This window comes from Ricinus communis, chromosome 9 (genome assembly GCF_019578655.1).
Source record: "Ricinus communis isolate WT05 ecotype wild-type chromosome 9, ASM1957865v1, whole genome shotgun sequence".
Taxonomy (NCBI): Eukaryota; Viridiplantae; Streptophyta; class Magnoliopsida; order Malpighiales; family Euphorbiaceae; genus Ricinus; species Ricinus communis.
Genome location: NC_063264.1, coordinates 7737825 through 7764882, shown reverse-complemented (window position 1 = coordinate 7764882; position 27058 = coordinate 7737825). Strand labels below are relative to the sequence as shown.

The window sequence follows — 27058 nt, the reverse complement described above, 5'->3', positions numbered from 1 at the left end:
AAAAAAGTTAATTAAAAAAATATTGTGCTTTAAATTTTTAAAAAAAATCACTAAATTGTATTTATTTTATCTACTTTAATTATATAAAATTTTAGAATAAATAATATTTTTTTATTTATACTAATGGTATTAGATTTAATAAAAATATAAAATTATAAACTCGTCTGGAAAATTAGATCTATTTCAAAATTGTATTTATTTTTATTGTTTTAGCGGTGGATCAGAATGTCTTTTTTTGAGTGAATTGATCAATCTCAAAATGCAAAATAATTCCAAACGACAACAGAGATATTTTATGATTTTTCGAATTAATAATTACCCAACCAAAACACAAATTGGACCGACCATTCACCAAATGAATCAATCTCAAGTTCAACCAAGCCATCAAATAATTATATCTTTTAATATTTTTAATGAAGAATCATGTCCGTCCCTTAATAAGAAGGACCCACACAGTTAGAATTCAGTGGGCCCCTAAAAAGTTTTCGGTAATTGAAGTGGGGGCCCACATGTGTGGTGACCGGGACAAAACATGTCTGTGGAATGGGTGGCCAGATTCACAAAATCACAAAACGACATCTATAAGAAAATAATATTGGCAAATCACAGCCATAGATCTAATGGTCAAGATCAGTAGCCGCAAAACAAAAACATTTTTCCTGCTTATTATTTAAGGTAAAAGGTGCTAATCTATAATCATTAATTTATGATTAGTTTTGGTGGTTGTTGATTGTGTGCTTTAATTTCACATCCCAAAATTTAATTTTCATACGGATAATTTATGAACATATATTGACCATAAATGTGCTATTTCTTGATTTTTCTTATATAGATGAGTTATTTAATTCTTTAAGATAATAATTTATTAGGAAATTTAATTCAGGTCGGCATTGAAACTAAAAGATACTTATTTTTTAATAAGAATTTATACCACCAAGAAGAAGAAAAAAGATACATATATTTCTTAAGAAAACATAGAAGAACAATGTCTTTTATTCTTAATAAATCATAACAAATTAACCATATATTATGGATGAAAATTTATTTTATTCCTTCTTTTTAATTTCAAATAGTGATTTATTTAATTATTTTTTATATTGTATTCGGTTACAATTTATAAAATTTATGAAATTTATTTATAAATTTAATGTTTACAGTGCTTTGAATGAATGAGATATTAATTTATAATTCAACGTAATAAATTTATGCAAAATTTATTATATTTAAATTAAATTATAAGAAATAGATAGAATTTTAAAATAGATTTCATATTAGTTTACTAATATATTTCATAACACCAAATATTTTTTTCAATTTTATTATATTCATTTTATTTTATATTTTATGTTTATTTATTCAAATAAAATTAAATTTTTTAATAAAATTCAACCAAACATAATATTAAAATGAAATATATAATCAATAATTAGCTGAGATAGTGAGACAAAATTAATATGGAGAGCTTAAATAGAAAAATCAGATAACATTTTAGGAATTTAATTTTAAAACTAATAGCAAAATAATAAATAATTAGAACTTGATGGTAAAATGAGCCTAACTTTTAGAATTGATGGGTTGATTTTGTTTGGAGAGGAGAAATGATGGTGTCCTTGTTCATATCTGAATATATTACTGACTCTATTCCACTAATAATACATCTAATTTAGTACTTTAATTACATTTTTCTCTTCTCTCATAATAAAATTCTCTTAGTATCATGTAACATGATTTAAATATATTACGAGTATTGGGCAACAGAGAGAAATATTAAATTTTGGGTAAGAGTAAGATTAGAATTAAATAGAAATTCTCTTAATAGTTTAATTAGTAATTAAGCATGGGACCAAAGGTATAAAAATAATGAAACATTAGATCTGAAAAATGACAAAAATCTATGTTATGGTTAATAATAATAATAATAATAATAATAGGCTCTTAAATCAAGTAAGACCATATAGTAGTGTGTATGGAAATGCCACTCCCATGTGGGTACAATTTCTGTCGCATTGTGAAAAAATAAATAAAAAATCATGCATTACTAAGCATAGGATTACCTTTTTGATGTGGATATTTAACTATGGATTGCCACGTGGGAGTTCCTCTTTTTTTGTTTTCCTTTTTTTCTTGGTTCTCCTCGGATGCCTTCACAGTGGACTAAATAATGCAAGGGCAGAAGGAAATAGATCTGCATGCATGTTCCCATAATGTGCCTCAAGAAATATGTGCACTCCATCCACCTTTTTCTTCTTTCTATTTTACCCAATAATGCTTATATTTATGAAATTCACGCACACACATACTCCCATTCAACCCTAATATGATCTGAAACCAAACCACCTTAGATTATATCCATTTATGATCCACTTTAATTTGATGATAAAAAATAATTAAAAGCTCAATTAAATCAAATCTTATATTTTAATTTAATAAATAATTAAAAAATTATTATTTATAAATACGAGAGTGGTACAATAAAACATATGGAAAATATAATTAAGCTTATTATTTTTTTGATTGGAAGGATAATATATATAAAGTATGGTTGGTGTACATGCACACGTATGGTCTCGAAATTCATGGATTGCTTGTATGCATAAAATACGAAAAGGGTCTTTATCTTCTATCACTCACTGGACTTCCAAAAAAGAAAAGAAAAAACAGCCAACGTGATGAGAGTGGCACTCATGAACCATGATGATGGCTTTTGAACGCCCAAAACACAACCCCCACTATCCATGTGTTACACTTACACTTGCATCTCCTCCATTATAATCATTATGCTACCCCTACTTACTATTGTTAATCCTTTTTAATTAGTACAAATATAATACCAATCAACTAGTATTATGTTACACGCTTCTCACGTAGCTTAAATAGTAAAAATGTTTATTTTTAGAATATAGAAATTTTTAGTTTCAGTATGTATACTAAGTGAATTTTTATGGTAAGTTATTTAGTGCATAGTTTATTTTATTTAGTCTCCCATTTTGTTTTTCTTTACAATTTTTGGATTACCTAACGTCACCGTATTAATCCGGGGATTTAAAATAGACACAAACTTTCCAACGTCTCTCTGCAGGAAAAGCACGTGCGAAGCGCGTTTCTCTCCTCCGCAAACGGCGTCGTAACACTTTAGATCAGAAAAGAAATACGTTGACCGCTGTGCAAACGTACGACGTTTATACAATGTATTAGGCTGCGTCGTTTTCTCCTCTCTCTCTATTATCTCTTTCTCTCTTTCTACCCTTTTTTTTTCTTTCTTTTCCTTCATTTCTCACTCACACACACACACACACACACAGAGCACACACACAAGCAATCACTGTACCCAAGAAACCTCTCTCCCTGCCTCCGCCCTCCTCTCTCTCTGTGTCTATATCTCTCTGGTGACTTTCTTGGTTCTTAAATTTATTTTTTGGTGCTCGTGTTAAATGGCTGATTGTTGTTGCAGTACCAGTAGTAATAATAGAGTAAAAGTACAAAAATGAAGATTACCGGAAGACCGCATTCGACGCCGACATTTCCGGGAAACACAATAACTTGCTCAAGAGCACCTCAAAACCCTCAGCCTCATCCAGATCTCAAGCCCCATCATCGACTAAGAAAAACAGCCCGAACTCCGGTTCGTAGAAGGCGGAGCCGGAGCAGGACCCGGACACGACCTGACACTCCTTTCTTGAAATGGAAGATCGATAATAATAATAATAACAATAATGATAAAGGAGTTCAAGTGCATCGTCATGATGATGACGATGACGGCGACGTAGTGGAGGAGAAGTTGGATAGTGGTGGTCGGAAAGGTCGCCGTAGATTTTCATCTAGAGCGGTGTCTGCTCGGAAGCTAGCTGCTGGATTGTGGCGGTTGCAGTTGCCGGAGACTGTTGTTAGTGCTGGTCATGGAGAGAGAAGGAGGTCACGAGATCGATTAGGGTTTCAGGTAAATTTTTATTGAATTTTGTTAAGATCTATATACAAACAAATAAATAAGAAAGTAAAATATATTGCTGTGTTGTTTTTGATAGTGTGTATTGATCGTGATGTGATAAATTTAAAAATTGTGTGATTATTAGTTAGATTTTGTTAATAAATATTAGTTTTTGATTATTGCGATATATGCAGGGTACTCTACTTATTTCTGGTACTTAATTTTGGGCAATGATAATAATTTAATTAAAATGACATCGTTAATCCAGTGAAAGAAATAATAAAAAAAAACCACTACCAAATAACTTTTACGAAACAGAGTGAAAGTCTTCATGCATTTTGTACCAGGCTAATATCAACTATGCTCTCACTACATCATCTGCTGGTTTCATTAATTTCTGTATAAAATCTGGTGCTTTCAGTTTTGGAGTTTTTCTGAGCTGGGTTATACTTCTCCAATCAAATCTTCTATACTAATATATTCGATGCTTATTTTGGTATATCTATTTTTTCTTTAGATGACATTCAGAGAATCTTTAGTTGCTCAGTGCAATTGGAGTTTTATTAATTTGGTAATATATCATCTTTGGATGGTATATATATATATTTTTAATTCAATTAATGTCATTTACTATTTCTTGATTCTTGATATAAATGGCTTCTGGTAATCTCAACAGTTTATGAGCTATTTGATTAATCTTTTTTTAATTATTGATTACTCGGTGTCCTACAGCCATATAACAAAGATTTTGTTATTGAATCTTGAAGATATTGAGATATTTTCCCCCTCTCTCTGTGCAGCCTGGTGCTGGTCATGCAGATATCTCATTTTTACCTTATCACAGTGGCAAAACTAACGGTTTTGAAGTAAAGGATCCGTTACAGAGTCCGAGTTCTGTCTCTGATATGAAGAATAGGTTCTTTTGTAAGGTACGGAGGTTCTTGAGGTTATTTAACTGAAATGTTAACTGTTAATGGCTTGATCAATATGGGAAGTACTTATTGACGCTAATAATAGACCTAAAGTAACACTATAGATTATCGTCCTACTTATGTGGCGTATATATTGTTACATATGTGGGTCTTCATCACATTGGATGATATTCCTTTGTTAAGGATGAATGTCATGCAACTGGTTATAGACTAGCATGCAGAGTTATTTTAGGGTTTTACTTAGCGTTATTATACATGGAAATTTAGTGCTTACTATTTGTGTTCAGCTTCTAGATGTATTTCTGAATACTGGTATGTGCATGCATGTGCCTACATGCACAATCATTTGCGGGAATGGGGGATCATTAATCATCTAGGCAGTTGGTTGAGGAAAAGGGTAGGCTATGTACCAAATAAATCTAGCATTTCAATCAACATGGATAACATTATAATGGTTCAAGTTGAGTTGATTTTGTCTAGTTTCAAGAGGGAATGGTATGTCACTCCTTAATCCAAAACAGTGCTGCACAATTGTGCTGGCTTATGATTGGCATGGTTTTCATTAAATGCAAGGTTGCGTTGTTTTGTTCTTGGATAAAAAAGTTGTGATCAAGACGGGTTGGATGAAAACCTCACTAAAACTTTTTGCATGCTATGCAAAAATTGAAATCACAGGAATAAGATGTATATATAGGAATTTTGGAGAGTAATACAGCCATACTTTTCTGGTTTAATATTCTAAACTTAAAAAAGTTCTTAATTTAAAGGTGTGTCATTTGCTCTTATTATATTTCGTGAAATCTTGAACACGTAGAATGTAATGGTCTGCTTCCTTCTCTCTTTTTTTTCTACTGTACATACTTAAAGATCTATGTATTTATATATTCAATATGCATCTTCATACTGGTGTTGAACTTGTGCTCTTCGGTTTAGGTTGAACCTTCATTTCAATTTTCCAACACTGCAATGGAGGGTGCAACTAAGTGGGACCCCGTCTGTTTGGAAACAATAGATGAGGTGCGCCAGATTTACAGCCAAATGAAGCGTCTTGATCATCAAGTTAGTGCTGTATCAATGGTTTCTGCACTTGAAGCTGAACTAGAGCAGGCTCGAGCACGCATTCAAGAACTTGAGGCTGAGCGCCGAACTTCAAAAAAGAAAATGGAGCACTTTTTAAAGAAAGTCAGTGAAGAAAGGGTTGCATGGAGGAGCAGAGAGCATGAAAAAATTCGTGCATTTATTGACGACATTAAAGGTGATTTGAGCCGTGAAAGAAAAAATCGCCAAAGGTTGGAAATTGTAAATTCCAAATTGGTTAATGAGCTGGCTGATGCGAAGGTTTCAGCAAAGCGGTTTATGCAGGACTATGAAAAGGAAAGGAAGGCCAGAGAATTGATTGAGGAAGTATGCGATGAACTTGCTAAGGAGATTGGGCAGGATAAGGCTGAAGTTGAAGCATTCAAGAGGGAATCCATGAAACTGCGAGAGGAAGTGGACGAGGAAAGGAAGATGTTGCAAATGGCAGAGGTATGGCGAGAAGAGCGTGTTCAAATGAAGCTGGTTGATGCAAAGGTGGCGCTTGAAGCGAAGTATTCTCAGATGAACCGGCTTGTGGCAGATTTAGAAACTTTCCTAAGGTCAAGAACTGCAACCCCGGATTTGAAGGAAATGAGAGAAGCAGAATCACTTATACAGGCTGCTGCCTCTGTGGATTTTCAGGACGTGAAGGAATTCACATATGAGCCACCTAATCCAGATGATATATTCTCTGTTTTTGAAGAAGTTAATTGTGGTGAGCCCAATGAGAGGGAGATTGAACCTTGTGTTGCTTACAGTCCTGCCAGCCATGCCTCAAAAATTCATACCGTGAGTCCTGAAATCAATGTGATAAACAAGAATGGCAATCATAGACATTCTGATGCATTTTATGACCAGAATGGTGACATAGAAGAAGATGAGAGTGGGTGGGAAACTGTGAGCCATCTGGAGGATCAAGGCTCAAGTTATTCACCTGAAGGTAGTGTTCCATCTGTCAACAATAAGAATCATCGGGATAGTAATGTCTCTGGGAGCGGAACTGAGTGGGAAGAAAACGCATGTGATGAAACCTCAATTACTGAAATTACTGAACTCTGTTCTGTGCCAATAAGGCAGTATAAGAAGGTGTCATCCATTGCAAAGCTTTGGAGATCTGGTGGGGATAACTATAAAATAATTTCAGTAGATGGAATGAATGGCAGGCTTTCTAATGGAAGGAAATCGAATGGGGTCATTGTATCCCCAGATAGAGGGTCAGGTAAAGGCGGACTTAGCCCAGATTTAACGGGGCAGTGGAGTTCACCTGACTCTGGTAATCCTCACATAACTCGAGGAATGAAAGGTTGCATTGAATGGCCGCGCGGTGCACAGAAGAACAGCTTGAAGGCAAAGCTTATGGAGGCAAGAATGGAGAGTCAGAAGGTCCAATTGCGCCATGTGCTTAAACAGAAGATCTAGAACTAGGGATGCAAAATGTTGTTTCTGGATAATGCAGATGGAAATAAGTAGCGTCATTTCTTTGCTGACTGGGGAAGTAGCCCTATTTCTTGTTGTAAATGCTCAAAAAAGGCAGAAGATGCATAATTTTGCAGCCTTCACGGACCATGCCCAATTGGGTATACATGTAATGCTTTTTGTTGCTAAATGCATTCTTAGAGGAAATTGCATTTTGGTGTGGGCACATTAGGGAAGCGCCTCTTTAAATGCTTTGTGCAGCTGCCTCTCTAATTTTCTATTATGCTGCCTTTTCTTTTTTTGTTAATCGGATTATGCTTCGTGTCCAACTTGATGAAATGGTTTGAGTACCAATGAGGCAATTTATCTCATTGATGAGCATGGTTGCCATTTTTGCTCATAGCTGTTTAAGTTAACCAAAAACAAATTAAGTGAGAAATGAAATAGCTGTAGCATGTAGCTATACTTTCGTTCATTATTAGAAGATGGTTTACTTCCTCCAGCGGTTGTATTTGTGCACCCACGTAACATTGTCAAACAAATATAGAAAATCAAAAAGAAAAAAGAAGCAGAAGCAAAGATGGCAAAAAGGATCGTTGGCAAACAAATAAGAATATTATTGAGCTGCCCTGATTTCCGTTTAAATGCTATGGCTTCTTGCTAGGATCCATTCCATTACATAAAGCCATTACCTGTCTTATATTGAGAAGTATACGGTAAAAGGCAACCGTTAGAGTAGGATTTCAACTTGTACATATAACAAGCAACAGTTTGTAAAAAATCAGAATTCTATCATATAATAAAATCACAGCTTCATAAATTCTTCATGGTATCAGAGCAGGTTACCATCCTGTAATCATCATTTACCCACCAACATGTCACAAACAGATCACAAATTAACCAACACCATTCTCAAAGGAAATCAGAATTATTTCGAATGGTCCAAATCGGTCTACATTGGTATCAGTGGTAGAAGAAAGCTTGGCTTCATCACAGGCACAAAGCCAAAGCCAAAGCCTGAGAGACCAGAAGCCCCGACAGAGCATGAGCTCGAGAAACTGGAAGAATGGCAAACGACAAACCACATGGTCATGTCGTTGCTCACAAGCACTATGGAGCCGCAAATTGCAAGGCTCTATATGTTACTGGATTCATCAAAAACAGTCTGGGATAAAGTAAAAAGCCTATATGGCCATTAACATAATTTTGCCCATATCTTTAACCTTAAACAAGAATTAGCAAGAATCACTCAGGGCACAAAATCAAGTTCGCAGTATGCCACAGAAATATTAACACGATGGGAAGAACTTCAGAACTACTTACCTCCATCGACAGATGCAGAGGAAATTCAAAGAAGAGCAGAAAATGATCTTGTGTACACCTACCTGGGAGGATTAGACTCAAGCTATGAAAGCTTGAGGTCTCAAATCCTCCTATCTACTGACTTACCGAAAATCGACTCTGTTATTGTGATTGTGCAACGCGAGGAGACTCGAAGGACTCTAATGAACCCTTCGGCCTCACTCGATCTCATTGAAAGTCAAGCGTTCGCATCGCGTAGCCCCAATCTCATCGAAGGAAGCCAGACAAGGAGAGGGGCGAGCACGAACGAGCGATGCGACCACTACAAGAAGCAGGGTCACCATCGCGCTCAGTGTTGGCACCTTCACTTGCAGCTCAAGCCAACCCGAGGGTGGGAAAGGGGGAGCGGCGAAGGAACAAGAAGAGGAGGAAGAAGAAAGCCCGTGGAAAATCCTAGGGAGAAAGGGGAATATGGGGGCTGGGCGTCATATGCGAAAAATTATATGACCCCCCAACCCGACTCCCTAGGGTTACATCGACCCGACCCACAGGAGCAACCCGGCTCGGAATGTCTGGACTTGACCCGACCCGGTTATAATGCCTCCGGGTCACGCCCGGCCCATCAGGCCCACCAGGCCCATCAGGCCCAGCTGTCCCAACAGACCTATCAGGCCCAGCAGAAGCAACAAGCCTAAGTGGCAGAAATGTTGGCCCAATTACAGGCCTTGGTTCTCCAACTCAACAGGTTCGGGTCAACTCAATCCGACGGGTCAGGTTCGGTTCAAACTGCCTTAAATTCCTTATAAAATTCTTTGAAACCTTGTCAAAATACTTGGATTATTGACTCAGGTGCAACAGACCACATGACCTGGGATCCAAGAAACTTCAAAAAAATTAATTTTGTCTCCAATTCCCACCATGTGACTGTTGCAAATGGAGATAAAATCAAAATTCAGGGATATGGCACTTCAAATTTACTTGACTCCCACATTGAAAATAGTTTATATTTGCCTGAATTTAAATCTAATATGTTATATGTGGGTAAAATTACTTGTGATTTAAATTGCAATGTTATTTTCTCATCTACTTCAGTTATATTTCAGGATCGAATTTCTGGGAAGACGATTGGTGAGGGAAAACTAGAAAATGGCCTCTACTACCTCCATGATCTACCCAAGAAATGTCTTTTGTCAACAAACCCTAACCAAGGCATGTTAATGCATCAGCGGTTTGGGTATCCCTCTGATAATGTTTTAAATAAATTATTTCATTATAACTTAAATTCCAGCAATTGTGATGTGTGTAAATTTTCTAAACACACTTGATTACCATTTTCTTTATCCTCCAGTGTATCTGAAAAAGCTTTTGATTTAATTCACTATGATGTTTGGGGACCTGCCCCTGTTACATTCTATAATCATTTTAGATATTTTATCACATTTATTGACGATTACTCTCGTACTACCTGGGTTTATTTACTAAAAGGAAAAAATGAAGTTTTTTCTCGTTTCCAAGAATTCTTTAATTTCATCCATAATCAATATAATGCTACTTTAAAAATTTTCGCTCCAACAATGGCACGGAGTACATAAACCAAAATTTCTCTGCATTCTTTAAACAAAAAGGTATTGTTCATCAAACCACTTGTATCAATACCCCTGAACAAAATGGTGTTTCTGAACGTAAAAATCGACATCTTCTCAATGTCGTTCGTACTCTCCTTTTTCAAAATAATGTCCCTTCAATTTTTTGGTCAAATGCCCTCTACACTGCTGCCTACCTGATTAATAGACTTCCCACTGCCACTTTAAAGTATTTGAGTCCGCTAGAGGTTCTCAAAAGCAGAAAAATTGAATTAGGTCACCTTAGGGTATTTGGCTGTGTTTGTTACGTTCACATCAACCGTCAACACAAACTAGATAAAAGTTCTGTCAAAACCCTGTTTTTAGGATATTGCTCAACTAAAAAAGGGCATAAATGTTATGACCCCTCTACTCATAAAACCTACATCTCTCGAGATGTCACATTTATCGAGACTGTTCCATACTACACCGCTCAAAATCATAGTAATCCTCATGGGCCATGCACGTTATTATTTCCGCCTAACTCTGATTTTCATTTTAGCAGCCCTACTCTGGATTCACTACAGGGGGAGCCGTCTCCAGTCTCAAGGTTAATTCCTTCACGAGGAGACAATACAGTTGAAGATATAGCTTCTGAAATTCAACCTCAAGCTTCTGAAATTCAACCTCAAGCTTCTGAAATCCAACCTCAACCTCAAGAAGAAGCAATCACCTTGAGAAGATCCACTTGTCAAACTAGACCTCCCCTAAAATTAAGAGATTATGTGTCTCATTCGGTAACTTACCCTATCCAGAGTTTTATTTCCTATGCTACCATATCATGCCAATACCGTAGCTACTTAAGCCAAATCTCAACTCATTTTGAGTCAACAAACTTTTACGAAGCCAATACTAATCCCAAATAGTGTAGGACTATGAAAGAAGAACTTCGAGCTTTAGAAAAGAATGACATATGGAATATTGTATCTCTTCCTGCAAATAAGAAACCCGTTGGATGCAAGTGGATATACAAAATAAAGTATAACAGTGATGGGACTATTGAAAGATACAAGGCCGGATTTATCGCCAGAGGCTTCACTCAAACTTACGGAGTTGATTACCAAGAGACGTTTGCTCCGATTGCCAAGATAAACACTGTCAGAATTTTTCTTTCAATTGCAACCAATTAGGGATAGAGCTTATTCTAAATGGATGTCAAGAACGCCTTTTTACAAGGAAACCTAGAAGAAGAACTTTATATGACTCTTCCCCCTGGCCACGAATCAGCCACAGATGCTTCCCTGGTATGTAGGCTAAAAAAGGCTATCTATGGCCTTAAACAATCTTCGAGAGCATGGTATGCCAAACTCAGCCTCTTTCTATTAAAAATTAGTTTTACTAAATGTGATTCTGACTCTTCTATGTTTGTTAAACACAATCACACACATACTATCATTATTCTAGTATATGTTGATGATATCATAATAACAGGGAATGATGATCAAGGTATTAAGGATGTCAAACAAAGTCTAAAGAAAGAGTTTGATATTAAAGACCTTGGGCAGCTCTCTTATTTCCTAGGCATAGAAATGACAAAGTCTATGAAAGTTTTATTCCTATATCAAAGGAAATATATTCTTGATCTATTAAAAGAAACTGGAAAATTAGGAGCTAAACCTGCCAACACTCCTATGGAAACCAAAGTCAAACTTAATCTAGAAGATAGAGAACCTCTAGCCAACATAGGACATTATCAACGCTTGGTAGGAGAACTAATATATTTAATTGTCACTAGACCTGACATATCATTTGCAGTAAGTATGGTAAGCCAGTTCATGCATGCCCCCAGTACCTGTCACCTAGAAGCTATAGACATGATTCTCAGATACCTAAAGGGAACTCCAGGACAGGGAATCTGGATGAAGAATAACAATTTTAATTCTATAGTTGGTTTTTCTGATGCAGATTGGGCTGGAAGCTGTGACAGAAAGTCAACCACTGGTTTTTGTGTCTTTGTAGGAGGAAACTTGGTGACATGGAAAAGCAAAAAATAAAGCGTTGTTGCAAGATCTAACGCAGAAGCTGAATATCGTGCAATGACATCTACAGCTAGCGAACTCATTTGGATCAAGCAAGTCCTCAAAGACATGAAAATTGAAAGCAACGGACCTATGACGGTGCATTGTGATAACCAAGCTGCCCGTCACATTGCATCAAACCCTATGTCTCATGAACGAACTAAACACATTGAAGTAGATTGCCACTTCATCAGGGAAAAAGTTCAAAAGGGAGAAATTAAAACTACTTATATCAAAAGTCAAGACCAACTAGCAGACATTCCTACAAAGGCGCTTGACAAACAGAACCATCATTCAATTCTCAGCAAGATGAGTTCAATAAACTTATATGAACCCACCTTTAGAGGGAGTGTTGAAAGAAGAAAAGACAAGACAGTGGTCTCAAAGGCTGCACAAGCCAGATTGCTTGTGCAGACTGCTCATCAGAGACCTACAAGGGAAAAAAGGAGTATTTGCAGGAAAGGTCACTTCAACCTTTTCCACATTGAGAAGTATACGTTAAAAGGCAACCGTTAGAGTAGGATTTCAACTTGTATATATAACAAGCAACAGTTTGTAAAGAATCAGAATTCCATCATATAATAAAATCACAGCTTCATAAATTCTTCATAATTTCTTTATCAAATCCATTACTGTTCAATCGCTAAAATTACCTAAACAATAAAATTTAATTGCGTCTGTTATTTTTTTTATTATTTTTTTTATCACGAATTCATCATTAAATATCGACCCATTTTTTGACCCATTACTTTGTCACATAATTAATGGAAAGAGATTTTCGGGTTAAATGTGCCGCTGGTACCAAACCTTCGCACTTTTTTCAAATGGTAGCAAACCTTCAATTTGTTTCTTTTTGGTACCACTCCTATTATTTCTGTATCTTCCGCCAGTACCTTTGAGGAATCCGACACTTATTTGCTGATGTGGTTGCCGGATTTATGAAGGATAACACACTACTTGCCACATCTGTCGCTGACTAAACAAATAGTTATCCAACTCAGCAACAAAAACCCAGATGAAAAAGGCAACAACATGGACCAAATCCTAACTCATTTCTCTCTAAGAAACAGAGTAAATCCATATTTATCAATAAAAGACGTCAAAAATGGAAAATAATCAATCTGATCCCAATTAATTGATAAAAAAGACAACCCAATAAAAAGCAACAAAAACTCAGAAGTTCAGCAAGAATCATAGCAGCAGTGCTGCAAAAGCGAAGAGCTTGAAATCTTAATGGAAAAACCGCGGCAAGAAGGAGTGATTTAGAAAGTAGAAGCTTGTATTGGGATAATGAAATTGAAGAGATAGAGAAAATGGGTTGGTTGTAATTATTATAATTATTCTTGAAGTTGAAAGAGTATTTCGGGTATAATTGAGAAGGGAGGAGAGAGAAAGAAAGAGAGAGAAGGAAAGAGAGGAGAGAGACAAGAAAAGAGAAAAGGAAGAAAGAGAAAAAGAAGGAGGGGAGGATTGAAGGAAAGGAAGGAGAGAGTAAATGAGTGAGCAACAAATGTGTCAAGTGGTGTGTTATCCTTTATAAATCTGGTAGGCACATCAACAAATAAGTGTCGGATTACTCATTGGTACCGGTGGAAGATACAGAAATAATAAGAGTGGTACCAAAACGAAACAAATCGAAGCATTTGAAAAAAAGTGAACCAGCCGCGCATTTAACCCGAGATTTTCTCTTCCGTTTACAAAACCATCCCTTTCCGTTCCCACTTATAATTAGAGCCATGCATGAAACCCTATGCTTCCTTTTTTTTTTTTTTATATTCTTTTTTCCATTCAATTACTCCGAATCATTTGAATAGTAAACGGCGAGCATGAATCTGACCGAAGGAGCCATTGCGATAAATTACAACCGGAGGGGCAACAGCAGCAGAACTCAAGCCAACGCTGCAAGTGGCGGACGCGGGTTTAGTCCTGATTTAGTCCTGACTAAATCGCTCGAACTGATTGACCGCAGCCGATTTGTTTTATCAGATGGGTTACATATGCATCGGGCGATTTTGCTTACTCCTATGAATCACCTGGTTAACGATGGAAACTTGAAAGCCGGTTCTATTGTGCAGTTGATTCACTACAAGTGTACCAATGTTGAAGGCTTCGTGTATCTTTCTTAATTCTATTTCTATTTTACAATATGTTTTGATTTTTGGCGGCCTGTTATAAAGTTCTTATCTTTCACAATTTTTAATTTGATTCTGTGATCTAGTGCTTTTCATTTTAATGTTATGCACACAATTCAACAATCTCACATTCGTTTGCTAGATTAAATTCTTATTTGAATGAGCTGCGAATGGTTGATCTCCATTTTCTTTAACCAGGAAAATTGAATTTTCTTGTTCTATTAAGAGAAGAATGAAAAATAAAATGAAGATCTTTCTGAATGTTTATTTTGTTTTACTACTATTTATTCTTGGACCCGTCAGTTGTTTCAGTGGTTTTTCTATGGTCTTGTTGATCGCATTATTATTGATTTTCTTCCCCATTGTAAGCGGGATTTTTGTCATCCTGGACTTAGTTGTGTTGGTTAAAGAGTGTCCACCGATCAACCAGTTGATAGCGGCTCTAAGAAAAAATACAAACCTAAATTGGCTGTGATAGTTGAAGATTGTGCTCTCGTTGAAGAGTCTTTGAGGCCTTCAAATTCCTCCAGTGATCAACCAGTTAACAACCCAGCAAATCCTCAATCAGTTGGGTAGCAGTTCACTGCTGGTGCAATGGTTGAAACCCATATTTACGTTCCAAATTTGGTCGCAGTGGTTGAAACCCATATTTACGTTCCAAATTTGGTCGCAGTGGTTGAAACCCATATTTAAGTTCCAAATTTGGTTGCAGTTCACTGCTGGTGCAGTGGTGAAAACCATTTAAGTTCCAAGACCTAGGAAAAAGATCAAAATAGCAAAAGAAATTACAAATTAATGTTTCCCCTTAGAAATTTATTATTATTAATAATAATAATTATTCTTATTCTTATTATTATCATTATTATTCATGCATACATCCCATGCATATTAATTTGAAAGCTATGATATCAACAAATTCTAGCATTGCACTCAAAGTAGTATTTGAAATTGATAATAGGCGCTAGGTTATTAATTTACAAGAAGCTTTAAGAAAGACTGAAAGACAAAAATAAATATTGATGCTGGTGTTGTTGTACCTTTTGGTTCTTCACTGCTAGCTTGAAGAGGATCTTCATCCTCGTGGCATTTGAGATTCTTCAAAATATCATATGCGAACCATGTTTGTTAGTAGCCATGTCCATGATCATGTAATTGAGAAACATGGGTATACAAAATTCAGAAAGAGATGACCATATTATTATCCCTCTGATTAGGAATTTCTCAAGGTAAGTTCTCTTTCTGATAAGCAAATCTTTATTAATCAATTGATTAGGGAAAAAATCAACTCGTGCAAAGAAGCACAAGTTGATGAAAAACCTCCTCCTCCTAGAAGTATGCAGCAAGGAAAAGAGCTTGGACAAAAATCCCAAGCTTCAAGTCTAGGAGCAAACAACAGAGAAGAAAAAAACACAGGCTAGAACAGGTAATGAGCAGAACAAAAGAACAAGCTACAACAGATTAAAGTACCCAGCAACAGAACACCAAAAAGAAAATGCAACTCAAACTCAGACAGAGATAAATTGTTAGGTAGACTTACCATATAACTATAGACATAATGAATATATATTAGATATTGGATCTGTATTAATTGACTTTTAATCATGAGTGATTAATACTAATCAATATAAATTAAAGAATGATAATCCCTTTGTTAATGGTCAACTGGAGCCTATTAAAATCAATTTAAAACCTTAATAGTCTCTTGTATTTGTATGTACCAAAAATAGCGATAGTAGGATTGATATGAATTGCCATTGTGTTCTAATAAGAAAAATAAAAAAAAAATACAAATGATTTCAATTTTTTTTTGTCTCTAAACAACACACTGATATAATTCCTTGAAGGAAGGAAGAGACGTGAATTCCCTTATCCCCTTATTGTGAAATACAATAAAATGCATTGATTAATTTGACTTTTCTTTTTATATATATTTCAACATCTAGCAAAAGTTCTAGAGTTCAAATATCATTTGGTTGGTCGGCAAAGCACCAGCAATCTATCTTTAACTCATAATTAACTTCTCTGCAGTTTTAATATAAGAGTTTCAGAAAATCATCAGAACTAGTTTTAAGCTTTTCAGGCGGAAAGAAATGGATTGGAATTGATAAAATAATCTCAGAATCAATAGTAAACTGCTTGAATCAAGACAACCTTACGTAAACAATGCATTAGCATAACAAAGACTAAGAGAAACAGGAAACTATGTGGTTGCATAAAACATGAGAAAGCTAGTACCACCGAGGTTCAAACCAACCGCAACGCAACTGTTCTCTTGAAATGTAAAACTCGATCGGTATTTTCTGACGATCAAATGAGTGAAACTTATTTGTGTCAAGTGAGTAGAAGACAATATTTTCCCCATAAAATCTAGGAAAGAAAATTTTGTTCTCCATTCCGGGGGCTTTTGCCAAACTAGAAAATGAGGACGAGCGACTAACGCATACCATATAGTTTCCTAAATTTTCAACCCTGATCCACACCATTTTGGATTGACTTAACCTGAAAACTTCAACAGAACCCTCGAATTCTCCAACAAACACAGATAGAAGATTTCCATCACATTCGACAAGAAAATTTTGGTGGCAATGGCTGCGAGGACTTTTGAGGTCCCATAGAACTTCCCAAGTAACCATGTCATCTATTATTTCTAGAATTGCTAAATTTCCTTTCTCACCCAAATAGTAAAATACGCCATTGTAGAAGACTGGGCTATTACCACCGAAAGTAAAATCGGTATCATCATCAATTTGTTCTAAGACCCATTTTGTATCTCCACGGAAAGCAAAATATATCTCAATCAGATTATTGAGCTTTGAAATGGTTACTGCTATACAGTCGGAGGAAGTTGGGGAAGTTGAGAAGCCAACACATATAAGCTCCAACTCCAAAACGGAAGTAGTGTCTGTAAACTTGAGAATCTCCCCTGTCAAGGGATTAAAACAATAGAAGAAATTCTTTCCTCTAGACATCATGAACCAGCCATCTTTGGAGTAACAAATTTGGCATCCCGCTAACTGTTGGGGTAAGTGCAAATAGCATTTGTCGGAATTCTTTGGTTCAAAGAAAGTGCAAATATTATCTTTCTCAAAGAACATTAGCCGTGGTGATGATGAATGGTTTTGCAGACACAGTTTCTGCTGTATTGGAGGCGCTAATGAGCGAAACAAGCTACAAGTGGTACGCAAGTTCAAGTAATGGACTAAATTGAGACGCTTGATAATCAATGAAGTAATAACATCTGATGGAAGACGATGGAAATATGCTTCTTGATGAATTTCTTGCTTTTCCCCACATGCATCGATTTCTTCTCTATTCCTTGAACCCGCATAGTCCCTGCAAATATATCATATTTGTATTCAAGAGAAAATGAAATTAAAGCTATCTAGTTTTTATTGCAAAGTTTAATTACCTGAGATCAGGCATTACCCAAAAGGATAAAAACGGATCTTCCGGTAGATATGGAGAAACTAATGAAATGCTTCTATCTTCTATGCTGTAAGAGTACAATTTGTGGTCCTTTAGAACAAAATACAAGCGATTCCCTTGTATTTCTGGCCTGATTGCAGGGCAGGAAATAGAATAATGATCGTCAAGGAATAACACTGAATCTTTCACACATTCTACTTTCTCCCAAGCCATACGAGAAAAATCTATTTTGCGAACCTCAATATCAACAACTCGGGAATCATATCCTCCAAGTAATATATTTATCCCGTAAATTTCACCAGAGGCTTCCACAAAACATCTACGAAAGTTTAAAGACTCTAACTGAGACATAATGTTTTGATACTCAACATTTAACGACCGCAAGACAACGCCGCCCTTGTTAATTTCATCAAGGACAAAAAGTGCGCTGTTAGTAAGATACGAGAACACATATAACTTCCCATTGCAGTAAACTGGGTCACGAAGGATATGGTCATACTCAACAACCTTTCCAGTTTGAAGAAAACTGTAGTCTATTTCTGTCCATTCTTTGTCTCCAAGTTCAAGAAACATGATCGAAGGATGATCTCCCACGAATAATAAGATCTTGCAGCCGGTTTCGCGAGGGGAAGACGATAAATAAGCGCTTGAAATAATGTTATAAACCTGTAAATCAGGTAGGTCTATCTTTTCCAAAGTAAGAGGATTCCATAGAAAGAAGTGGCGACGCGCTCTGTCAGAGAAAGAACACCACCCGTGAGATGAAGCCCAGCAGATTTTACTGTCCAACTCAGGAATCCTCCTAAGCGCCGTTCTTTTGGGGTCTGATATAGTCCCAAACGTTTGATCTTCTCTACCTTTTCCATGACAATAAACGAGCCAAGGATATGGCCCTGCAGGTGCTGGCGGGCGTTCATGTTCTGGTCTCTTGGCTGCACCGTTATCTTCCATGTCTTGCTGATCCATAACTGATAACAGCCCAACTTCATACAAGCGTGAAAAGGGGGATGAAAAGAAATTCGATTAGGGGTTTTCTTGGGACATGAAGATTGATAATTGTAATTAGGAAGAAGAAGAAAGTTTTCTTAGGGCATGTCTAGTAAAAGAAAATGCTACCTAACCCAGGAGGATAATTATTGTGTATACACCCGTATTGGAATACTTTATTTGAGAGAATACGCAAACATATTCTCAAATTTTTATAATTTAATATTAGTATAATAATAAAATTATTTTATTTAAGTGATTTGTCACTAAATCAATTATCACGATATTTTTAAAAGATTATAATTTTATTTAAAATTTATTCCTTTTTATTCTTAATAAAATTAAAATATATATATTAATTTTATTTAATATAAATTCAGTATAGTTAGTTATACGCTAAACTACTTAATAAGTGATTTTATTATTAAAAATAAAAATTATACTAATATTAAATCATAAAAATTTAAAGATATTGGTTTATAAGTAATAAAAATATAAAAAAAAAACTAAATCACATAGTATTTTTTTATCACAAAAAAATCAGTCTTTTAAGTATTAAAGCCCCTAACCACGTGACATTTTTTTTTTATACTTTTCCCTACTTATTTATAGTGTTAGTCGCAATATATTTAATTGCCATTGTAACTTTTATTTAAAATATTTATTTATTTATTTAGTGGATTTATCTTAAGAGTACATTATTTTTATATATTAATTTACTTATGATTTAGTAAATTAATTAGGTTTTGGAATTAGACCATCCAAAATAGGAATTACTTACAATTAAATACTAATCAATGAGGAAACAATGCCGACATCTTATGTTTCTCAAAGAAGAAAATCCTCAAAGGAAACTAGATCAATATATATATATATATATATATATATATATATATTATTGATGTGTTCCATATATACACTTAGTAACCAAAAACATGGTAAGAAACTATATTATATGTATAGTTTTAGGGTTTACATTCTTCATATTATATTATAGATAATTTATTAAAAAATAAATAAAAATAAACCTTCAGTTACTTTTGAATTTATGTTTATTAAATCTTATAACTTCAAAGTCTTATTTTGAAACTTCTATCCTCATCTCAGGCAACAATCCCTGCTTTCGTTAGTCCTTTTTTTTATGATAAATTAAATTATAATAGTTAATATTATTAAAAATTATATATATTAAATAAATATTCTTATATTTATTAAAATTAGTTTTTATCTATACACTGTATGTTTGTCATAATTATTTTGATTTTAAATAATAATATAAATTTGGTTTATAGGTAAAATCAAATAGGATTCTTAATATTTTATATTATTTATAATATTTTTAAAATAATACTTAATTAATTTTTCTAATTTCTTTCGTATTTTTTATATATAAATTTAAATTCTATGTGTTAAAAATAAATAGACGTGTCAAAATAAAAAATTTATATGTCAAATATAATAACTCAATTTTTATTTTTTTTAATTACTCATAATCCAAAGAAACTAGAATCCGATATATTTCTAAAAAATAATAAAATAAATTATTTATTAAAATTAGTATAATATAATTTTAGGAAGTCTTCATATGCTAAAAGAAATTATATTATCAGTTAATGAAACTAAGGTTTTACACACTTGACAATTCAAAATTTTCATTAATATGTAATTAATAATCTTGTAACCAAAGTGTTACATTTTTATAGTGAACATCAATATTCATAGTTCATAGACACAATATTTATTATTTATTATAAAGATGTTCATTTTTTATTATATCAACTTTTAAATTTCATTGTCTTATTAAAAGTTGGTCATCATTTATGATCTGCGTGTTTATTAATTTATTCTTATTAAATCAATAGTTATAACCTTATATATATTTCTCATATCACTATTAAATATTGTTTCAAATAAAAATGATATTGATTTTTTTATAAAAGTCTGATTCACTATTTTTGTGATGCATATTAAAATATTTTCATGATTAACATAACTATTCATTATTGATAGGCATAATGTTTGTTATTTTGTTAATAAATGTTCATTATTAATGAACACCATATTTATTAATCGGTTCAAACGTAAATATATATAACATAAATTATCCTTACTGTTAGTAAATAGAAAAAATCAAACTAAAATTATATTACAAATATTTATATTATGATACAAATATCTTTTCAACAAAATAAAATTAGCAAACAATGAAGATTTAGTACATGTTTAATGAATATTTAGTACAGTTTAATCAACATAAATTTTAAAAAATAAAAAACGTATGCACACATTAGAATCCAACACATATTATCCTAAGATATGAATATAAGTCCCTCTCATCTCATCTATTATTTCTTTTAAATTTGAAGCTCTTGTTTGATGGTTTACTCGAATTGAACCCTGGCCATCCTCAGCTATGTTAAACTTGAAGAGTCATGTGAAAATGAAGAAGAATAGGACGAAATGGAATCGAACTTATATGGAGAATTTCCATTGGAAGAAGAACTCAATTATGAAAAAATATCTCAAGACCAATTAAATACAATGGAAAGATGTTTCTAAACTTAAAATTGGAGAAAGAATAATGTTGAAGAACTAGATTGCCAAGAGAAGCACCCAACAGAAATGGCAATATATTGATGGCAACCATTATACAACAACATTCAGATGTACAAATAACTATTTTATTGGTTACTCAAAGAATCCAATAACTTGTTGACTGAATAGTAAAACCACCCAATGGTCTAAAATCCAAAGACGAGCTGACCAGATTAAGATGAGTCTTTGTTCCTCTGCAATTTCTATCATCTGTATTCTTGGAAGTTCACATGGCCTGTGGCTTGTGCATGCTCAACAGCTTCCTAAACATTCACGTCCAAATGAAATTTAAAAAACAGATTTTTTTAGGGAAATCGTGTCTTAAGCAACAAAATATATATTGAAGCAAGCGTGTATTAGTATCAGCATGAACCAACCTTCTGACCAACAACACCGATCTGGCATACCCCACAACGCAGAGTGAAGTTGGAAGTATCTGTATAACTTCGTTTCCTGCAAGTAATATGAGCTCATGCATTACAAACCAGCAGTGAGTCGCTACTTAACTGTGTAGTAAGTGGAAGCAGTGTGAGAAAATGCCACAACAACAGTCCTTATTAGTTAGCACACTAAGATTGAGATATATCTACTTTCTTTCGCAATTTGGATTGGATTAATATTCATCCTTGACGTAACACGCCAATCATTTGAAAGTTACAGACTGTCTGAGATGATTTGACAATTTTTATGAAGTTTTAGTTAGCCTGACTATCATGAGTTTAAAACTGCAAAAACATTTTTTCAGCCGGAGAACACTTCATGTCTTCACATAATTTAATGTTGAATAATTTTCTATATATAAACCTGTATAGAAGTTTCATACATATATTTGTATATACTCCCTCTAAGAATTTTGTTGGTTTACCCTTGTATCAGTCTTGTACAAATACATCTAAAAAAGAACTAAAATAATACCTTTGTTGCTCCTTAACAAGATTAAGAGCAAGCCCCTCAGCAAGTCCAACGGTTCTATCCTTTTGTACAGCAAATATGGTCTGATCAAACTCCTCTGGAGCTCCCTCAAAAGGAGAAATCTATCAAATGCAATGCCAAGCAGGAAATAAGTTGAATATAAAGCTAAATGCAACAAACTATTGGTGAGGAACAGCAGAAGAATTAGATGAAAATTGCATTATAGCAGGTGAACAAAAAGCAGTTGTTACTGAATGAATTCTTTAATCCATGAGGTCAATAAGATATCTTTCTGTTTATAGCATCTGAAAAGGCATGCAACTCATCCAATGTAATAGATTGATCTGCCTAGGTTGCAGTAAGTAATCTAGGACATTCCCTTGCAAATGACAGGTAGACATTTCATTTCTATAGTTCATACATTAATCATTATTCCCAACTTGATCAAGTCTTCAGTTTGAAAAGATAGGAAAAAGAAAGCACAAATTAAAATCAAAACAAGATTTCAATTAAATAATGTGGACAGAAAACACCATACAGCTAAAGCGTCATAATGAAGCCCATCGTAAATAAGCATCACTCTTTCTGAGTACCCTCTGTCCTGTCAAATAGCAACAAATGAGAGTGAGGCAGAGAGAGAGAAACTGGGACGAAGACAGGTCAAAGAAAACATTTAGCAATGCAACTTAGAAAAGCCATATAACAATAGAAACAACTAGCACAGACCTGACCATACAGATCACATCGCGTGGTTTGGATATCATATGCAGCAATTTCACGCCCATAGTAATCTGCTAATACTGAAAGCTCAATGGCACCTATGAAAACCACATGCAGAAAATCAGCAAAAGGCTATTATTAGCAAACAAACAAAAATCTTGCTTAGGTATTACGGAACAAGGATTCAAATTTGAGATTTTAACAGTCATCCTATGCTAAGAGGGAAATTTAGCTGCTTTTCACAAAAATTGCAGGAAAAAAATTCATGTTTTCAAATTGAAGCAAATCTTGTTTGCTAAAAGGAACAATTTTAGCAGAAGTAGCTGCTGCTTTCTACTTCTCCAAGATAAGCTGGATATTAAACCACATTTCTTAAAGTCCAGAATCTTACTTTTGGTCATTTTCACCTCTAGATAACTAAGTATGAACTCAACAAAAGAAAAATTTTGCTTAGTATACCTCCCCATTTCTCTGAATCAAGAATCCAAGCACAATATTCTCCATTCGGTTTCGCAAGAAATGCTTCATTATACTTCTCCGGATCACTTGCCACTGCCGCAGCTATAACCTTAAAAAAAACAAAAAAAGAAATTTGACAGCGAAGAATGTCAAGAAACAAGACAAAAAAGACAATTAAGGATTTGCAGTTTGGAGCGAAAATTGAAAGATGAATAGATAAAATGATCTTTTGCAGTTACAAGATAAACTGCCCTTTCATTCTTGTAGAAACATTCAGTACTACAGTTGCCAGTTAAATTGAGAGTCCCCTGACATCTGCTAGCTTTACATACGCCAGTGAACAGAACATTATGGAATCAAGATCAATTCATGGAAATTGCTTCTCTCAAAAAAGCAATGAGAAAGCCATGTAGAATAGATGATTCTCTCCAGCCCTCACACAGTGGGATGCACTAGAAAGTAGGAACACTCTTTAAGCCACAAGTGGGCCCTAAATCATATAAGGGATTCTAATGACTGGTCACATTTGACCAGACTAATCCAAAAGATCTATGTAATTTGAAAAAAAAAAGGTTCAAGTTTTGGTAGAATAGCATGCAACAGAATTTCTTTTAGCTCTATTTGATAGAAAACAGCTAGGACAATGTTCAATTATAGTTGGGCTAGAGGAAAGTTTCACCTAATAACCCCACAATATTGACTTTGGCATAATTACTAGCGTTAGGTGAAGAAAAATAAATAATAGAACTAAGTAAAAACAAAAGAATGGTTTTCCTAGAGTTGATGTCTTACTTCTTTGTAGTACTCTAGAGAGGTAAAGGAAAAATTTTGAGAACATTTTAACAAAGCCATGAAAATGACAGGCCAGCAATAGTTACTCCAAAAGAAGCTTAAAATGCAAAGCTGTGAAATTGATTGCCAGTATTAATACCCCTGAAGAAGAGTAGAATCCTCCAGAAATTTAATGACAAGACTAGCCGAACCAGTCGTGGGCAACACTATACAGCCTCTGAACATCACTATATGGAAACAGAGCAATTAGCTCTTGCAATTCTGTACTAAATGTAAAACCTATCCCTTTCTAGGTTGTTCAGAACATTATGTCGCATTGGATTTTATGAAAATATTATATATAGCAATGAATAATACCAACAGCCAACAGTTTTTCATGATTCCCAATAGAGCAATAAATAAATTCACCCCCATAATGCAAAGTCCATAACAATACTTATAGGAAATTTGAAGTGCGAGAATTTGAGAAGCATCACAATTTTAATAATAATACTTCAAGAAATCACATAGCAACTATTGAAGACTAACCAGCGCAGCCGAAGAACAGTTAAAAATATGCCCGCTTGGAAAATAGATAGAGAGAGAATCAGATCCACTCACTAAAAATAAACTTGCTACTCAAGAAAATGGAATGGATTCAAAAAGTACATGGAATATAGTATATCCAATACCAAAGCATTCCACATGCTTCAAATTCACAGTATCACTAAAATGTGTAGTTGTCCATTCAGATTGTTAATGCTCCTTCCAGGACAAGTAAAATTCTATTTTGGTTTCAACTTATGTGATAATAAAGGGTCATTAGTCACGATACGAGTTTCTCTTCATCTTGTTACCTTCTAATGCTTTTAGAATAACATAATTATCCATATTACAACAACTATTTTCTGAACATTCGCTACTAGTAAAACTAAAAAACCTCAGACTTCACATCCCCTCCTAGAAATGATGAGCTAGTACCTGATCCAAGGAACATTTACAACAAATAATTGGAAACTATATTTGTTAAAAGCAAGAAGCTAGGACTGACTCTGCCACGTCAGCTAAACAAATTTGTCCTCTGTAGTATGTCTAGGGGCATATCTGGACCTATTTTAATGTTGATTTTCCTCTAGCCATTTAGGCATCTACAAGATCCATCTTTTTTTTTTAAATTATAGCATAGGTCTACACAAAATTACAGTAGTGGCACTTTTTTCACAAAGCTAGACATCTAATCATGCCACTAATATAGAACACAGTTTGCATACTACAAGGAAGCCAGATCATGGATCACTCACGTAATTATCTAAAACCTACTAGACTGGATAGGGTTAGCGCCTTTTGCAAAATGTCAAAATCAATACTTATGTTTAAGAAATTTTATTGGAGCTTAAGAATCAAGGAATTCATGTGGCAGAAAGATGAAATAAATATGAATTCAAGCACCAAGATGTTATAGATGAAAACCTGTCTCAACTCAGGAGCTTTGTTCTTGTTGTGGTCCATAACATACCTGAAAAGTTGAATTAAGAAAAATAAACAATAAAGTTTTGAAGTACAACCTCAACATATTCCAGCCAATAAAACAAATGAAAAAGAATAGAAATTTTAGAATCTAAAGTTTACCCAACAGCATTGAAAAGACAACTGTTATCCGAGGGAATCACCCTTCTAACGATGATTCCTTCCATGGTTCAGAAAATATATGCCTGAAACAATCAGAAATACATTAAGCTGCTTCGATATTATAAATCAATCATTGTATAGAAGTTGCATACTCTATCTCTATAGCAATCAAAACAACCAAGAAGCAAAAAGGCAACTAATATATTAATTTGAAGGTAAGATTTCAAACAAAGAAAACTAAATAACCCAATTAGACAACAAGACGTTAAAGCAATTCTTTACATAGAATCATCTTAATGGTTTCCACTTCTTCAAATATTTGCTTACTTCACAAATTAAGCATAATATAAGACAGTAATTTTCCTTCATATATATATATATATATATATATATATATATAAAGCATCCAACTCATAAGAGAATTGAGATTACCAAAAAAGAAAGAAGAAAAAAAAAGGGGGCAGGGAGGAACAAATTTCACAATTTCTGAATCAAAATTCTCCAGCCTAGCAATGAAAAAGCACAAGAACCTATATATCCTATAAAAACACAAAGAAATAAAAACAAATACAATAACTTAAAAAACCAGAAAAAAATAAATAAATAAAAAGCACACATAAATAAAATAAAAGAAGCAGCTAGTAGAGTCTTACCAGCAAAACCAACCCAAAAACTATACTAACAACAACAAAGAAATTGAAAAGAACCCAGAAGAAACAAGCAACAATGTGAGATGAACATTGGGGGGGTTAAATTTCTAGATCTCATATTGGTTAACAAAAATAACTGTCAAAGATTCAAGCACATAATAGCATATACAACAATCATAAAGAAATAACACCAAAATGAGTCAAGAAAGCTTACAGAGTTTCTTTCTTTGAAGCAAGAAAATGAAAAGACAATGAGCAGGGTGAGATTAGAAAGAAAGAAAGAAAGAAAGAGAAAGTGGGTATCCTTGGCTTTGGCTTTAGGTACGGAATAAAGAGAAAAAGAAGATGTTGTATGTGAGTTTGAGGACGTTTCCCATTTTTAAGGCCTATTACTGAGGAATATGGCAAAGTTTTTTTTTTTTTTTTTTCTCGACTGTGTGCGTGCGTTTTTAGATAATGTTATTGCCGTTTCTTTTGCTTCTCTG

The 27058-nt window shown here is 34.2% G+C and overlaps 3 protein-coding genes across 3 annotated transcripts; 1 reads left to right on the top strand and 2 right to left on the bottom strand.

Annotated features, from left to right (window-relative positions):
- Positions 1–3222: 3222 nt before the first annotated feature.
- Positions 3223–7565, top strand: LOC8279853. The gene is made up of 3 exons (XM_002532506.4): positions 3223–3937; positions 4726–4854; positions 5791–7565. The coding sequence occupies exons 1-3, from the start codon at positions 3485–3487 to the stop codon at positions 7351–7353; spliced, it is 2145 nt and encodes a 714-aa protein (XP_002532552.2). The 5' UTR covers positions 3223–3484; the 3' UTR covers positions 7354–7565.
- An 8995-nt stretch (positions 7566–16560) lies between these two features.
- Positions 16561–18954, bottom strand: LOC8279837. The gene is made up of 2 exons (XM_002532509.3): positions 17834–18954; positions 16561–17757 (listed from the first exon to the last, which is right to left on the bottom strand). Exons 1-2 carry the CDS (start codon positions 18814–18816, stop codon positions 16653–16655), a joined length of 2088 nt encoding a protein of 695 aa, XP_002532555.3. The 5' UTR covers positions 18817–18954; the 3' UTR covers positions 16561–16652.
- A 2344-nt stretch (positions 18955–21298) lies between these two features.
- Positions 21299–27058, bottom strand: LOC8279838 (OVARIAN TUMOR DOMAIN-containing deubiquitinating enzyme 2). Its single transcript, XM_002532510.4, has 9 exons — positions 26788–27058; positions 25924–26006; positions 25765–25810; positions 23524–23632; positions 23071–23162; positions 22883–22945; positions 22348–22466; positions 21810–21885; positions 21299–21695 (listed from the first exon to the last, which is right to left on the bottom strand). The coding sequence occupies exons 2-9, from the start codon at positions 25986–25988 to the stop codon at positions 21639–21641; spliced, it is 627 nt and encodes a 208-aa protein (XP_002532556.1). The 5' UTR covers positions 25989–26006; positions 26788–27058; the 3' UTR covers positions 21299–21638.